The sequence below is a fragment of the Lampetra planeri genome, chromosome 1, assembly GCF_965212315.1.
Source record: "Lampetra planeri chromosome 1, kcLamPlan1.2.h2, whole genome shotgun sequence".
NCBI lineage: Eukaryota > Metazoa > Chordata > Hyperoartia > Petromyzontiformes > Petromyzontidae > Lampetra > Lampetra planeri.
This window is the reverse complement of record NC_136107.1, coordinates 21,334,472-21,351,822: the sequence shown is the minus strand read 5'-3', so window position 1 is coordinate 21,351,822 and position 17,351 is coordinate 21,334,472. Positions and strand designations below refer to the sequence as shown.

General features: G+C 47.1%; 1 protein-coding gene across 1 annotated transcript in view; it reads right to left on the bottom strand.

Moving 5' to 3' along the window:
• Positions 1–285: 285 nt before the first annotated feature.
• Positions 286–17,351, bottom strand: part of LOC144720067 (LIM zinc-binding domain-containing Nebulette-like) — a 47,686-nt gene continuing 30,620 nt past the window's right edge. The window contains exons 5-8 of the mRNA XM_078596527.1: positions 16,319–16,426; positions 10,595–10,811; positions 7,583–7,677; positions 286–6,439 (exon numbers count right to left, since the gene is read on the bottom strand). Coding sequence (XP_078452653.1) covers positions 6,266–6,439; positions 7,583–7,677; positions 10,595–10,811; positions 16,319–16,426 — 594 coding nt within the window. The 3' untranslated portion in view covers positions 286–6,265. The remainder of the gene's footprint in view (positions 6,440–7,582; positions 7,678–10,594; positions 10,812–16,318; positions 16,427–17,351) is intronic.

Sequence of the window (17,351 nt, the reverse complement as noted above, 5' to 3'; positions counted from 1 at the left end):
ATCTGAACGGGTCCTGGGCCTCCCTTAGGTCGATTCAGTCTCAAATGAGTGCCTGGTGCGACGTATAAAAATAAAAAAAACATAGCCACTGGGGAGACAAAGGCGGCCGGACATGGTGCTGGCCACCCACTCTCTCGTGTGGCTTCCCGGCCTTAATCGGTGTTCGCTAGCACCACTTGCCCCAAGTCTGTTAAGGCTATACGGGAAATATTTGCATTTGTCCCAGCACACCACTGGCACAAATGTTTATTTCCAGTATAAAAAGCGATTACAAAGCAACATGGGTTATACATTGTAATGTTTATTAAGCTGAAAGCAAATATTACATTCCCTTGCAAATATGCATCACTTCAACAATTACGAGTATGGAAATGTGTGTCTGTGTAAAACCAGTACAGGACCATCATCAATATAACAATGGCTCTGTATGGCCACTAAAAGAACCTCGATTCTTAAGACAGAAGTGTGTTCAAGTCGGGGTTAGAGAGCACTTTTCACAATTCCACTCACTTCCCTGAACAGGCAATATTCAGTGCCACCGGCCAAACAAATTCACGGGCCCTCCACCAGACATTTCACTTGCCCACGCCAGTGCGTCAGAAATTCCGTGGCAGCGATTTCCTTACCGTCTTCACCCGCCTTGATCTATGCACTGCTGCAAGGCAACGCCTTTGTTTTACACGGGGCAATAAAATTAAATTACGCGACATCTTTTTCGAAACCAGAATGCTGGCCACACGATTTACTCTCACGCGACCACGCAAGGGGAAATGTCACCACTGGAAATGTTTGCTGCCTCTGGTGGCGCAAGATGAATGCGCTGCGGTGTCGATGGGCAGCACAACATCGCCACGTGCTACGGCGAGCTGGCGAGCAGGGTTGCCGTTTCATTTTTGCGCTGGTACTGAAACCCGCGGACCGATTTGTGTCCTTTACACTCCGAGGAATGCATCGAGGCTCTGCATTTGGGTTGTTTGGCCAATTCCACGTACTTGCGTTTTGGCTTCACGTGGGAGGAAACTGGAGAACCCGGAGGAAATCCACCGGACCACACCTCAAGCGAGGATCATCGTCAAAGCTCCGCAGGGGAAGATTCTAGAATCCTCTGCTGCACTGCCATCTCGTGTACACCTCGCAGCCCGCGCATACGAACACCGAGTGCAATTAAGGCAGCTTCCAGGCAGAGGCCTGCTTAGCTTCACGCATCTGATGAGACTGGGTGCATTTAGTAACAGGCAAAGCTGTCCTGCTGAAGGCATGGGGTGGTGGCAACGACAGTGCTCCAGGTTTAGAGAACAGAGATCCGGTCCTGCGTTTTTGTTGTATTATCCGATAAAGGTCACCGGCTTCCACAACTGACGTTGAAATACAAAGTACTTCCCGTCTTAAATCCAAACACAATGCTGCAATAATTTTTTTTAACCTGGACTAGGTCTTTCTGTCCTCCCACATATGGATCACTAACTTAAGTAGCCTTCGGCAATCAATAGCACCAATTTATCAGTGCCTCAATGAGTTACGTGATCTAGCAGTAATTGTGAAGACATGTATATATTATTAAACATCTTGGGCTTCGTGGGCTGTTGTGCATGTAGGCTTGGGTGAACAATTTACACCAGTTCATGGTCATATTGTACGTTTCGGGGAATCAGAGGCGGATTCATATGATGGAGGAAAGGCACATTTCCGCCAATTTAAAACAGAAAAAACCGGCCCAAATGTACTACAAACGGTGGCGGTTGTGGCCACTTCTCTGATGAATATCAGCGGAAACAGCTTTGCTGCCAACACAGGCTCACAACCTCGCACAGATTGCTAAACGTGTCGGCTAAAGCTCGTTCAATATTGGAACGACGTGCGTTTAGAACAGAAAGAATATAACATAAGGTTATAAAAAGTCAAACTATTTTTATTTCACCAAGGCCCAGTGAGCTATATAGCTATTTTAACATAAGCGACCTGGCCATCAATGATAGCTCCACGAAGTGACTTATCATGTGGAAATTTATATCAGCCAAATATGCTAAACGCATGTTTCTAAATTTGGAGGGGAAAACCAGAGGACCCGAAGAAAAATCCACACGGCCACGGGGAGAACACGCAAACTCCAAATATACAGCAGGCCTCAGGGTTGGGATCGAACCCACAACCTCCTCCATACCAGGCGAGGTAGTTAACATCTCGCCACCGCGGGACCCGAAGACTTGAATGCCTGTGATGCCCGTGAGAGAAACGACGACGACTGGTGGCTTAATGTACGACAGCTTTAGCTTTGATGGACAACTCATATCGTGAAGGTAAACCAAGCATATCGATTACGCCATGAGACGCAAGTTATTAATCTTAAGCCTTGCCAAGCGGTGAAGAGGCGGTACAAGTCAAGCGACCTCCGCAGTTGGCATCACTTGGTCTACAAGCCTAGAACGGATATCTGACACGTCGGTACCACCTTCCAGGTGGCATCACTTTTTCGTCTTCAATTTCTCTACGTTGGCTAATAGCAGTGAATTATGTGGTAACTATTTGGAACAAGTGGGGGTTTATCGAGCAAATAAAATTGGCACTATCGTAGAGGTGGTGCAGATTTTTTGCACCGTGGCCCGAGGGACTATCTTGCAGGAAAGGGTCACATCTGGTCACACCTGGTGTGTCTGGAGATTTGGAACCCTGAAGAGTTGGTCGAAATTCATCACAAAGTTCCCCATCACGTCCCGAGCCCTGAATGCTACATCGCGGAATATGGCAGTATAACTAAGAGCTACGCATTGCAAATAAAGAGTCAAAAGTTTATAATTCAGGAATGTAAATATATATTTCTTACCATTTCATTCGTTACTATTTAATATAAGCAAAGATTTTTAAAAAATGTGTTGAGTGAGAAATACTACTTTTTGTTAAAACGTCTGGGTTTTTTTTCAGCAAACGTTTCGTCTCACGCAGCAAGGGGTGACATTTACGCAGCCGATGGAATGTTGTTCGGCATGCACATCTCAGGCACCAGTTGGGTTAAAATTTGGTATGGTAAAACTGTAATTGAGAATAAGCGAGTTTTTTTCTGCTTTGTGTGAAAGCCAAATGAATTGCTTCTCGCCTGTTCAGCAAATTGAACACGTGACCTTCCGTCATCGTGAGGACTGGCAAGATAAACATGCATTTTTTAAATCCAAAACACATAATCGCTGCAGCCAAACTTGCCTCCCAACTTCACGGATGACTCGCACGTAACCTTTTTTAGTTTTCTCAGCAACCGTTGCGCACTTGCAAATGCGGTTACCCAATAATGCTCGACGTAAAGTTTTCTAAAACGGCACTGTGGAGTTGGGGGAGCAACCGCGTGCAGCTGGTGGGATTGGTAGGCACACATGCAGAAAGCTGTACGAAACTGCGTGATTAGTCTCCCAGAGCTTTACGTCGATCTAAAGGGACGCCCGTGTTCCATGAGCAAACGACGCATCGTAGTCGAAAATAAGATTCTTGCGCTCGCGATGGACATGTCGACCTGCCTGTGCTGAGAAATCCATTGTTTTTTTTCTATTCACAGACGCTGCGTGCAATTCCTTCGTGTGAACCCTGCAGCCCACTCAAGGCGCTACCCATTTAAAAATGTCAACAACAACAAATTCATCGAGATGAGTGAATCGACCGGTGAGGCGAGTCATCGAACCGGCGCGAGAGAGGCGCAGAATCGTTGTGGTTTTTTTTCTTTTCAAATCAAGCCCAAGACGCCAAAGCTGCCAGCAACGAACACGGAGGGAGTTTGTGTCCCAGGACCGAGCACCAAGACAGCTGCTTTGTTACCCACACTTGTTTGCGTCCACCGCAACATAGTCCACACTCACTTGTTGGCATTAAACTCAAAACACAGTGTGTGCGAGTCAAATTAATATTAATAAATAAGAGTAGAGCCCTTTGGCAATCCACGGCCGGACGAAGGCCTCCTCCCGTAGGAAGTAGGAACGTGAAGACATCCGTCCAGGTTGTGCAACGGCGGTTAGAGCATTGGGCAAGCAATCAGAAAGATGCAAGATCAGATATCAGGGATCGATTTGGTACGTCATCCCTCCGGGTTGGATAAGAGAGAGTTAATCCCTTGTGGAAAGTGAGCAGCGGATGTCTTCCGGAGAGACTGGTCCCCACCATAGAAATGTGGAATTTCTACCGCTGGTTAAAACCACCAGAGGGAGAGGCGCGCTTCCTAACGTCTGCATGTGAGTCCGCATACACGATGGACTTGGTCAGACGAAGCCTGTCTGACTGCAATGGAATGTTTCAGAAATAATGTAGTAAATCTAAAAGCAAGCATGTTTTATCAACTGACTGGCAAATATTATTTTTTACAAACAACTCAACAAAATGAAGCTAAATTCATCTCTCATCCGTTTACTTGCACGGAAGGCGTTTGCGTTGTTTTTCAATCGACTGGTGCGGCACAACAAATGCTTGTCCACCGTGCGATGAATGTATTTGTTTTGGCCGTGTCGGGTGACAGAGGGCCTCGCGACACGCATTTTGGCCAGATCATTACGACGCGTGTGGCCAAACCGAAAAAAAACCCAGCGGCGAATCAAAGCACGGTGGGAGTTTGCGAGTTTGAGCCAGTGGAGAATCTCACACCGGCACGGCCTCTGACCCTGCCAAATCATCACAATTGCCAACAATGCACGTTGATAAGGCCAATTAACAGTCCATTGTTAAGTATAGAGCAACATCTCTGTTATCCGCCACTTCACCGTCCGGAATGCTCTATAAACCGGCATCTGTCACAGACGGAAATACAAATCTACGTTTAACGTATCCGGAAAAAATCCGACAGCCATCTAGCATCTTGCCATGCGTGCACTTATCGTAGATCCGTTGTTGTTTACGGAAGATTCAGGATGCTGCCGAGTGGTGGTGCTAGCGACATACAGTACTCTACCACTGTGCCTTAAACTGCCCTGCTGCTTCTCTACAATCAACTTAGAATGTTCTACAGCTGACAGGGTGAGTACCTCTGTAAATTGAGTATATTGTGTCTTACATCATCGTTAAAATTAGGACTTGGTTTCTTTCTTTTAAAGTTTCATGTTCTTGGAAAATGTGGTGAACCGTGAGTATAAATCTCAGATAAACGGGTATATTTGATGAACCGGCACCCGACATTGCTCATGGATGCCAAATAACTGAGCTTTTGCTGTAACATTGTTTTCTCATATATATAACAAAACATTGCTATTTTAAGTTTATTTTTTTATTAAAGGCTGGGGGGAAAAAAAGAAAATCTACGTCAGTCTTAATATGTTAAATGCAACTTTGTAAATCAACTTGGAAACTACGAGTATGAAAATAAAATAACGTTGGTAAGTGTTTATATATTTTTAAGGATTACAGCGTAAACTAGATTAAAGTAATTGGAGACAATAAGAAATCATGTTGTTGCTGTAGTTGGCCCTGGCTTTTAATGCTCTTTTATAATTATTATTTTAAAGCAATTCGTGCATTGAGTGTCAATTGTTTGAAGCCAGCGCTGCCAATGGGACGCGGGCTCCCAACTTGCCTCAACGCACCGAGAGAGCGAAGATAAATGCATCACAGAATTATATTTTTTTGCGTAATTCTAGAAACTGCGCCGAGATAGGAAAAAAAGACATCAACCGTTCATTGGTCTGCAAATTTACAAAAAAATTGTAAATATAATAAAAATTGCGACGATGCATTTCAATTCCGCACCCCACCCCGCCCCTCCCCCCGACCCCCCGGCCTCACAGTAACATAGAGCAGGGACTCGTGTTCGAGGGTTGGCGTTTTGGAGACTCAGTCGATATGCTCGTGTTGTGCTGAGAGTGGAGCGATGGGCGGTGTTGGGAACGTAGTGGTAATGATGTTGTTGGTGGTGGTGGTGGTTAGGGTGTTGCAACGATGGTGTTACAAGCAGCAGTGGCTGCGACATTAGACTATAACGCCGCTTTTGGAGAGACTCTGTCGACATGCTCGTGTTGTGCTGAGAGTGGAGCGATGACGGTGGTATTGTTGGCAACGCAGTGGTAACGATGTGGTGGTCGGTGGTGGTTATTGAGGTGTTGGTGGTGAAACGATGGTGTTATATGAGCAGCAGTGGTCGCGACATTAGACGTGTAATGACGCGGGGTACAGCGGCGGTGTCTAGAAGCGGTGTGGTGCCGTGGTGCGAGTATTGCCGTCAGAGGAGTTAAACGATTCTCAGTGGAACTCGGTGTTGGTGGGTCGAAGCACGGCGCCCTTCGCCGGCAAAAACGGGCTCGCCCTCTCACAGCGGCTGGAGGTAGTTGGCGGGCAGCATGCCCGTCTGGCCGGTCCTCTGCACTGTGCCATACATCCAACCCTCGTCGATCTGCTTCACGTTCTCGATGACGTCGCCGTCCAGGAACGACACCTCGTCGTCGTCCGCCGCCGCGTAGTCGTACACGGCACGGTACGGCCTCTGCACCCCCAACGGACACGCACGCACCCCGGTGAGCGCGCGTCGTCACACGCGCTCGTTCAAATGACGTGAGCCACGTGCCGATTAACCACGCCGATTCTCACGGCGGCGTCAACGAGCGCTGCCGTGCGGGGTGCGTACGAATCGACGACAGATTACCGCGCCAACCCTACGAACCCTGGCGACCTGAGCGTGATTCACGGCCGCGGCTATGCACATATGTATGCTGAACTTCTTTCGCACCGTACATAGCCAGCCATGCTCAATGGCTAACATCAGTGGAGCGTGGTATATGAACCGGGGTGGTGAGACACGAGTGGTGGTGCTGCGGTGAGCACGCTCCACTACGAACCCGGCAACTCGAGTTCGATTCCTGGTCCTGACCTCCCCTAGGTCGACTCAGCCTAAAATGAGTACCTGGTGCGGTATGTAAAAAGATCGCCGCTGGGGAAACAAAGACAGCCGGGCGTGGTGCTGGCCACCTACCACCTTGTGTGCCATGCTGGCCATCAAAGGTGCTGCTCGCTAACAGCACTTGTATTGATATACATACTTGTAAATAGGTATGCATGTGCGATGTGTGTTGCTAATGTGTACGGTACGTATGTGTGGTTGTGCATGTGTATGTTCTTGTGCATGTATATACGTGGCATATGCATGCAGATTAAACGAATATATACGGGTTATACCCATATAGACTGCCGAGATACAAATGCACAAGCTGAACAGAGCTCTGTGCTTAATAAGGACCATCCTGTACACGTATGCGTACCTCCGATCAGCACCGTTGGCTACGTACGGTGCGAAATAAGTTCAACAACACATATACTGCACATGTATCAATGTCTATGCGTATTCAGTACACACACGTGTCAGCATTATTGCTGTCTTGCTCCACACCAAATGCCATCTCCCCCCTCGCCTCGTCCTCGCCCCCGCCCCCCATACTTCTCATCGCCATCCTCATCTTCATCTCGACCCGTATCTCCACCTCGTGTGCCACAGTGCCGGCCTTCATAGGTGCTACTCGCTAACAGAACTTGCCCCAACAGTCTGTTAAGGCTACGGCGGAGGGGAGATCTTTGTCTCTGCGGCTTGGTCACGGGTTGTGCGGTGGGTGCAGCGTGGCGAGGCTGCTCTCACCGTGGCTCTGGGTGTCTGGGAGACGGGTCGCTGCTGCGAGGAGGCGGCGGAGGATACGTAGCCCTGCCCATGCTGGGGACCACCCGAGGTGTGCACTACAGAGCACGGGGACGACAACAGCAGCAGCAGCAGGAGCAGCAGTAGCAGCAGCAGCAGGAGACCACACAATGAGCATGTTGCGCGCAGCAGCCGCCCGGCCGGGCCCAGGAGGATGGAGACGTTCACAGCGTGAACAGAAGTCAAGCGCTACGGCCATCGAACATGACGCACGCACGCACGCGTTAACCCCGCCGGCAAACGAGATGATGGCCATCGGCAAAGGGCCTCGTCGAGATCTTTAAAGTTGGTTTACTCCGTGCAGTTGATTGCGAACTGGTTTTGTGTTCAAAGTGTTCCAGGTCAACCCACCCGTAATGATTGTTCAAGGAGGCTGCTCCGGTGAGTTGCGCCCTTTTGTGAATAACCATTCGTCAGCGTCCGCTCATTTGCGTGCAAGTGTCAAGAAGGTCGCCTTTGTACGCACGTGTTAAGAGATGCGTGTGTGATGATGATAGATGTGCTTATCCAGGAAAGCTTAACCGAGCCTCCAAATTGAGTATTTAAAATAAAAATTAAATACAGAAAGAGGACATTCAGAAGAATATACATGCGAGTTAAAACACACAGATTTTCATGCTTGAATCAATGAACTTGTTCATTGTTATTTATACCTCTCTGTCGTCTCTATGTGCTGTGAATAAGGGTCAGTGCCTGAAACGTTGCCAATTGTATGCGTTTGTTTTTAAGAAAGTGATATTAAAGGATGCGTTGAGATATTTTTATTTGTACAAAGGTTAGGAGACAGAAAAACAAGACATTTAATGTGAATCTGTGCACGCCCTATTCGTCGTTTTCGTGATTTAAACAAAAAATAGAAATACTTTTTTCTATCAAATATACAACAGCACTGCATGTAAATGAGCCACTGTAATTTTTGAGAAACGATTTAGTGACTTTGTCAAACATCTTACTTCATCATAAAAGTGGTTAACTTTAAACTACAAACACACATCGGTTGAGGTAAATATTGAGATGAAACAATTAAAATGAACTCGTAATTTTTTTGCCAAACAACAAATCTTATTTTCAGTTATTTGTATTTATTTATCGATTAAGGGACGCTACATTAATCATATAAAACATAAAAAAATAGCATTTTGTCACGTTTATTTGCCACTTAATTTCATACAAAAACTGTGTTTCGGGAGAGAATGTGAGCAGCGAGGCCTGGAACGAAACTTTTTCAGGGAGTGAAACGACACGAAAAAGGATGCTTCATGCGCAGAGGTCAGAGAGACAGCTCAGGCATGAAGAGGCACAGGGAAGGAAGAGACGGGCGTCGGAGCAAGGAGAGGTGTGAAAACAGCGGCTCCCTCGCTCGTCTTACCCGTGGGTTCTAATAAAACACGATTTGAGAGCAAGGAGGAGGAGGAGTAGGCGGCAGCACCAAAGGAGAAACCAGAAAGGGCTTAGGCTGAAAACACAAGAGCGGTGGGAGAGAAAGGTGACACGGGAGGATGCAGGCAAACAAGAATAACACGGCAGATGAGACCAGACACGGGACGGAGTTGCACGACGCTGACGCAGCCCACCGGAGTTGAGTCGCGGCTAAACAAACGCGCCCCCGGTCGGGACACGCGCACCACCAGGTGCAAGCGCGACGAGGGAAATTTGAGAACGCGACGTGCGGCAACGTTCGATAAATTCGCCGAACCGGACGTATATGCAAGTGTGACTCGTCGTAACGCCAATGGCTGGGGAAACAGGAGCCGGCCCCGCTGCGCTCGTGGATTTTGAGTCGGAACTGACGACACACCGGTGATTAAACTGGGCTCTCAAGTGCGGCAGTGTTGTCGTCAGCTGACTGCATGTCCATAAAACACTAAATGTATTTTAAAATCTCTACATATTCGTCAATGACACCATGACCTGAAGAGAGAATACAAAAATATATATCACAGGAAAAATGTTTGGGAATGGCCCTTCTTCACAGCACATATACAAAAATGTTATAAAGAAGGGTCCATGGCCTGAAACATCACCTGTGACATGTATTTTTTTTTTTAAGGCAATGTTATTGACGAACGTGTGTCTAGTTCTTTTATAAGCTTCTCACCTTTAAAGGCCTTGAACGGGCTGGCTCTAAATGTTCCACTAACCTGCTCAAGTTTAATATACCACTGCGAAAACTTAGATCAGCTGATTCTGGTCTACTCATCGTTCCAAAGAGGACAACATTGTGATGTTCTATGGGAGACGGAGCATTCTGCAGCCAGGCTCCGCGATTGTGGAATCCCCTTCCATGGTCCAATTAGGGATTCCAAGTCTGTCACTTTCTAAATTAACGTCTTAAAACTCACCATTGGCTTTCTTCGTAACTTAAGATTTAAAAAAACAATTCTGTTGTCTGATTGGATTACTCTGCAATTAGTATTATTTGCTTTTATCACAGTTCTTCATTTAATTGCAATTTCAAAAGGAGTCATTGATATCAGCTTTCTATTGCGCTTAGATTTTATCTATATTTGTGAGTGTAGTTTTATTTTTACGGACAGCGCTTTGAGATACTTCAAAATAGAAAGCGATTTATAAAATAGATGTTCTTGGTTCTTTCGGTAAAGTCACGTAGAAAGGAAATAATACAATAATAAAAATAAAACATAATAAAATACAATTCTCACGACGTGTCGGCCACAGACCTGTTCTTCACCTGAGGACGGCTGCTTGCGTTGTGGCCGAAACGTCGTGAGAATTGTATTTTATTATGTTTGATTTTTATTATTTTATTATTTCCCTTCTACGTGACTTTACCGAAAGAACCAAGAAGATGAATCCCTGCAGTCACGAAAGCTTTAAATCGAAAAATAGATGTTATTCTTATTTTTTTTTTCCACACCACCACACGTCGCCTCGCAAGAGAGCGACTCTCTGGCCGCGCAACCGCACAGAGTAGGGACCATGGCATAGCGTTACCTCCGCCGCCTTGGTACCCATGCTGCTGCTGCTGCTGCTGCTGCGCGTACATGCCGCCCTCGTCGGCCGAGTAGCGGGTGCTGCCGCGGCTGTAGGCGGCAGCGGCGTCGCTGCCGACCTCGTGCATGCTGCGACGCTGTTGCTCCATGGTGACGTTGTCCGTGACGGGCGCGTAGCCCTTGCCCTTGTTCTTCTCAAACTCCTCGTGGTACTTGGCCTGCGTCAGCAGCAGCAGTAACACACGGCGTCACATGATGGGAAACCGGAGTTGATAATGAAAATACAATGTTGCTGAACAAGAACGTTTCAATCGGTGAAATTTTTTACCACTTTCACAAACCTTCACGGGTGTCCAGAGACATGGACACCGATACATGAATTGGAACAAAAGCTGAAGAGTACAGCAAAGAAGTGTGGGGCGACACATGCTGTGGAATTGCACCGAGAGGCAGAATGAGGAGCACGTGGATCAGGGAAGAAACAAGCGAGATAGGTCATCGCGGGCTGTTCGGGGAAGCCAGTGGGTTCGACAGGACACATCTCTCCAAAGAGTTAATAATAATATAAACAATATTCCTCACACTATTCTTTATTTTACCCGATGAGACCCACGGAGCGATGTAGCTCTTTTTTCAGAAGTGACCTGGTCACAAATGATAGCTCAACGAAGTGGCTTATTATCATGTAGAATAACAGCCAAATAGTAGTAGGTTTTTACCCTTTCAACTGGTACAAAACTGACACCTTTATACAAGGGATCATGTTTGCAATAACCATAACACAAGCAGTCAAAATGCAAACAAAAAGAAACTCTGATAATAATATGCACTGTCCTTGAAGTTGATTGGTCCACACTCGAGACAGCTTTTCTTAGAGCCTAGTCTCCATTGGTGTTGGACCAGATGACGCCAAAAGGCGTACAACTCAAAAATAGCGCACTATCAGAGTATTGAGAGCTCGGGGTAGGTTCTAAGAAAAAGCTGTCTCGGGTGTGGACCAATCAACTTCAAGGACAGTGCATATCATTATCATTATCAGAGTTGTTTCTTTTTGTTTGCATTTTGACTGCTTGTGTTGTGGTTATTGCAAACATGATCCCTTGTATAAAGGTGTCAGTTTTGTAGCAGTTGAAAGGGTAAAAACCTACTACTATATTTTGCCACTGGTAAAGGAGGTCTCATAGTGTAAACAGCCAAATACTCTAAACGAATGCTTATAAAGGTGTAGGGAAAAACCGGAGGATAAAAATCCACACGACCACAGAGAGAACATGAAAACTCCAAATATACAAGGCACCAGGGTCGGTATTGAACACAAGACCTCTTGTATAACAGGCGAGTTAGTTAACATCTCATTATCGTGGCGCCCCATGGCCGAGGGACGAGGCTGGTGCCCACGAGGATGTCCACCATGGAGGTGGAACAATAAAAACGCTTGCTGTGCAAGGAATGAGATAGATCGTGGCAGTCGCAGTCCGTGCGGGAGGGTGACAGGGTGGGGGGAGGCTTTCATCCAGCAGTGGATTTATCATGGATGCTGCTGCTATTGATGATGATGGAAACATTATTTCGGTGTGAGTTTTTTTCGATGGCATGGGTCAAACAAGAGGGACGTGAGCCAGGCTTGGCACAGTGATGTGTGCATGTGTTTCACCCGTTTACTGCCAGTGTTGCACACAACACTGGCATTATCCAACATTTGTGAGCAAAGCAAGATGTTAAAACTCCAAAGCTAAAAAACTTGACAATTTCTATACTGTACACTCCAAAATATAATTTCAATAAACAAATTATGTAATATTGTATATATATATATTTATTCATGGCTATTTATCTTGGCAAAGGCTTGGCATTCGGATGAATGTGTGGCATGCAAAGCATCAAACACGTGGCAGGCTCGACTTGGCCAAATGCCAGCCTCGGGGGTGAACATAAAACACTTGGGAGCCCTCTAACAGCACACAGCACCTCTGGCCCATGCTCGGGCGCGCAACGCTGCTGCATCCAATCATGAACATCGACGCGGACGCTCGCCATTCAAGCTGAGAAAATGCACGCGCAAGGCATCGATGATTTGGCGATTCATATGCACTGTGTGTAATGGGTTCACGCGACTCCCGGCGAGCCACTTGTGGGCGCTATCTCCACCATGGCGCTTCGCTAACATTGCATGAATCTCGATTTAAAGCTTTCGTGACTACAGGGATTCATCTTCTTGGTTCTTTCGGTAAAGTCACGTAGAAGGGAAGTAATAAAATAATAAAAATAAAACATAATAAAACAATTCTCACGACGTTTCGGCCACAACGCAAGCAGCCGTCTTCAGGTGAAAACCAGGTCTGTCGAGGCGACAGCGTCTGAATGAAACAGCACACGTGCTTGGAGCATATATATAAGCTGGGTTGGAAGGGGGGAAAAGGGCGCCTTGACAAAAGAATATGCATATCAAGAGGCATTTAGCATATTTATGGGAAATGCAAGTATGTGATTAGTACTACTAATGCACAGGCATGAGTAGTACTAATCACATACCTGCATTTCCCATAAATATGCTAAATGCCTCTTGATATGCATATTCTTTTGTCAAGGCGCCCTTTTCCCCCTTTCCAACCCAGCTTATATATATGCTCCAAGCACGTGTGCTGTTTCATTCAGACGCTGTCGCCTCGACAGACCTGGTTTTCACCTGAGGACGGCTGCTTGCGTTGTGGCCGAAACGTCGTGAGAATTGTTTTATTATGTTTTATTTCTATTATTTTATTATTTCCCTTCTACGTGACTTTACCGAAAGAACCAAGAAGATTGCATGAATCGATGGTTTAGCGTTCGCGCGAGCATGATGAGCGAACGTAAAATATATGTTAATGGAGTGAAAAATAAAAGACACTCCAAAAGTAAAAACGCAGACGAGAGAATTGGTTCTTGTGTCGAATCGAGACAAATCATCAATCCCCTGGATGGGGGGGGGGGGTGCATCAATACACATCTGCTCACACATACACAGACACACTAAATATAACGGGATACCAACATTCACACACGTGCACAAAAACACACACACGTGTGCGCACACACAAACACACGTCCATGCCAACATTCACGCATACGAAACACACGTGCGCGGGCAGTGACAAACAAGCTCACGGATGCACGAACAAAAGCAGGTGAACACGATTACTTTATCACCAGGTGAGCCGACTTTCGCACGCGCACTCACAAGAGCAAAAATTCTGCCCAAAAACGTGCGTCACGCGTACAAACGTGCACACACACGCACACGTGCACACATGCCAAAGCATATGCCGCCACACATGACTATTAAAGTGAGACGCAGGTGATATACATTTGTTTCTAATGTGTAACTTTCCTGTACTCGCTTAAAAAGGGAACAAAAAATATATCTCGATGGACTCTCACCTGGTTCTCAACAAAGGAGTTATTCAGACCACAAGGCCACACATACAGCTGCACTGCTGCAGTCGCAACACGTGCAGCCGCAAATGTGCAGCTGCACACGTACAGGTACACGCATACAACTACACACAAAAGACAAAGACCCCCTGCATAGCCTTAAAAATACTGTTGGGGCAAGTGCTGTTAGCAAGCACCTATGTAGGCCAGAACAGCACACGAGGGGGTGGGTGGCCAACACCACGTCTCCCCCTAGTGGCGATGTTTACACGCCGTACCAGGTACTCATTTGAGGCTGAGTCGACCTAGAGGACGCCCAGGACCGGTTCAGATAAGCGTCACTGGTGTTAGCCGTGAGACGGAATCGAACTCGGTTCGCCGGGTTCGTAGCGCAGCGCGGTAACCACTACACCATTGCTCCCCACACTACTACACCCACTTATAGACTTACAAATGTATACAGGCAAACAAAGACACAATTGCATATACAGCTACCCAACACTTGTATACAATGACCCAAAGATCCCCCGTATTATGGGAAGAAACCGGAGAACCCAGAGTCACCCATGTGGATAAAACAGGGGTAGAACACAAAAATGCCACTCAGAAAGATGCTCGAGTAGGAAATCAAACCCAGGCTCTTCTTGATGCGAGGCATGAGTGTTACCATTGGGCCACATAGGCTGTTGGGGCCAGCACCAGGCCTTACAGAGATATACAGACAGCTGCTGCTCTACTTACAGACACACACACGCATAATTACTGGACGCACAGCAAGCCAAGTAAATGCTCGTTTACACAAGCACAGCTATACACACGAAAGGTACATACAGTTTAAAATGTAAGCTTTCGCGACCAATATCATCCATAATACAGGTTTTTGTTGGGTTAGATCGCGTAAATATAATTGTGTCGATTGTAAACGTTGTGGATTTGCTCTCCAACACACCGGTGTGCTGTACTAGTAACAAAGTGTCGGGTGGTGGCAGGTTTAAAGACACATTTATATTTACACGACCTAACCCAAAAAACCTGTATTATGGAAGGTATATATAGCTACAAGGGCGGGCACAGCGATACGAGGATTCGGCTACACACAGCTACGCATATGGATACAAAGACCTACAACGCTACTCGCATTTGTAGAAACAAGGCGATACAAAGTTACACAAATAAACGCATGCAAGGCAAAATTCCATACACGCAGATACACACATCGATATGTACACAACTACAGATGCACATAACTATACACAGGCTTGCACACAAAGGGTCATGCACGTGTAGCAATGCAATCAACTGTCACGATTCCATTCAAGAATCTCTTACTTTTGTTTAATTTGCTCAGTTTCATTTGCCCCATTCGCCTAAAACACAGCTAACAATTTACTTCAATCACAAATACCAAGTTCCGACATGCATAATTCGGTGGACGAATCGCGAGCCTAATAACTGACTGCAATCGCAAAAAGCAACACACGCAATCACATCCAAGTCCACGGTGCACCCGCCCTCCCGTTGCAACGGCACTCAACGCCCCCGTGCACAGTGACCCACCGTGTGGCCTTCGTCGGCTGCGTGGGAAGGTGCCATTAGCGGGCGCCTGTGAAGGTCGGCAGGGCACAATAGAGGGCAGTGCCGCCAGCACCACGCCCGGCTACTTTTGTCTCGCTCGTGCTAATGTTTACACACCACACCACGTAACTCTTTCAGGGCAGAGTCGACCTAGAGGAGGCCCAGGATCGGTTCAGATATTCGCCACTGATGTTGGGCATGAAAGGAAATCGAACTCAAGTCGCTGGGAGCTATATACAGTAAGCACCAAAGACAAACATCTCCCGTATAGCCTGAACAGACTGTTGGGGCAAGTGCTGTTAGCGAGTAGCACCTATGAAGGCCGGTACGGCATACGGGCAGGTGGATGGCCAGCAACACGCCCGGCCACCTTTGTCTCCCCACTGCTGATGTTTACACACCGCACCGGGTACTCATTTGAGGCTGAGTCGACCTAAGGGATGCCCAGGACCGGTTCAGACATTCGTCACTGGTGTTGGCCGTAGCAGAAATTGAACTCAGACACCTGATCACGCACACACACACAGACACAACAGCCGCCATTGACCAGTCATCGGCGGTGACGTCACCACAGAGTTTGGTGCACTTTGGGGCCATGCGACGTGTCGAAGGCTCGCCGACAGGTCACAGAACCAACCCAGCCAGGATGGGTTAACCGCCTGAGACGACCGACACTCTTCCCGCGCTCCCCACCGTGCGCGCACCGGCGACACAGATGGCGCGCGCGCGTGTAACGTACATCGCTGATCTGGTCCTGTGCCTTGCGGATGCGCATCATCTCTGGCGTGTCCGACACTTGGCTGCAGGCCCTGCCCTTGGCCTTCTCAAACTCCTCCTTGTACTTGACCTGAGACACAGAGAGAGGATGGTGCAACAAGACGTCAGCATGCGTGCGCACATGCGCGTGTCCCTGTGTGTGCGTGTTCGTGGCTGTGCATGCGTGCGTCCGTGTGTGTGTGTGTGTGGGAAGCGGTGGAGGGATGGCGTAATTAAACAAACTATAAATGTGCCCATGAAAACAACAGATAATATGGAACATCACTGCAATGGACATGGTTATACAGTTTATTAAAAATATGCCGCTTAAAAAGAAAATGGCCAAACATCCATCCACATGCAGCATGCTCCTAAAAATAGTCACTAAGACTCAGTGAGGCTGGATACAAAAATATTAGTGTGATAAAATAAGTGGGGACAGTGGTTGTGTAGTGGTTGGCACACTGCGCTACGAACTCGGCGACCCGGGTTCGATTTCCGGCCACAGCTCACATCAGCGGCGACTGATATCAGAACCGGTCCTCGACCGATCGACTCGGCCTCAAATGAGTATCTGATGCAGTATAAACATCTGTACTGGGGAGACAAAGGTGGCCGGATGTAGCTCTGGCCACACCCATTCTCTTGTGCAGCTGGTGTCCATCAACAGCACTTGCCTCAACAATCTATGTCGGCCACAAGGGGTTGTTTGTTTGTTGTTATGAGTGTGTGAGCCATTGACCAATCACCCAGAATGCACCAGATCTCATGAGCAGTTGGGCTATGTTGTTAGCAGAGAGCAGTGCAGAAAAGTTCCTGGTTGTAATGTACTAAAACAGTGAAAGGCCCACCGAGCTATATCACTCTTTTTCAGACGCGACCTGGCCATCACAAATGATAGCTCAACAAAGTGCCTTATCATGTGGACATTTATAGTAGGCAAATACTCTAAGGGCATGTTTCTAAATGTGGAGGGGAAAACCGAAGAAAAACACACGCAACCACGGGGAGAAAGA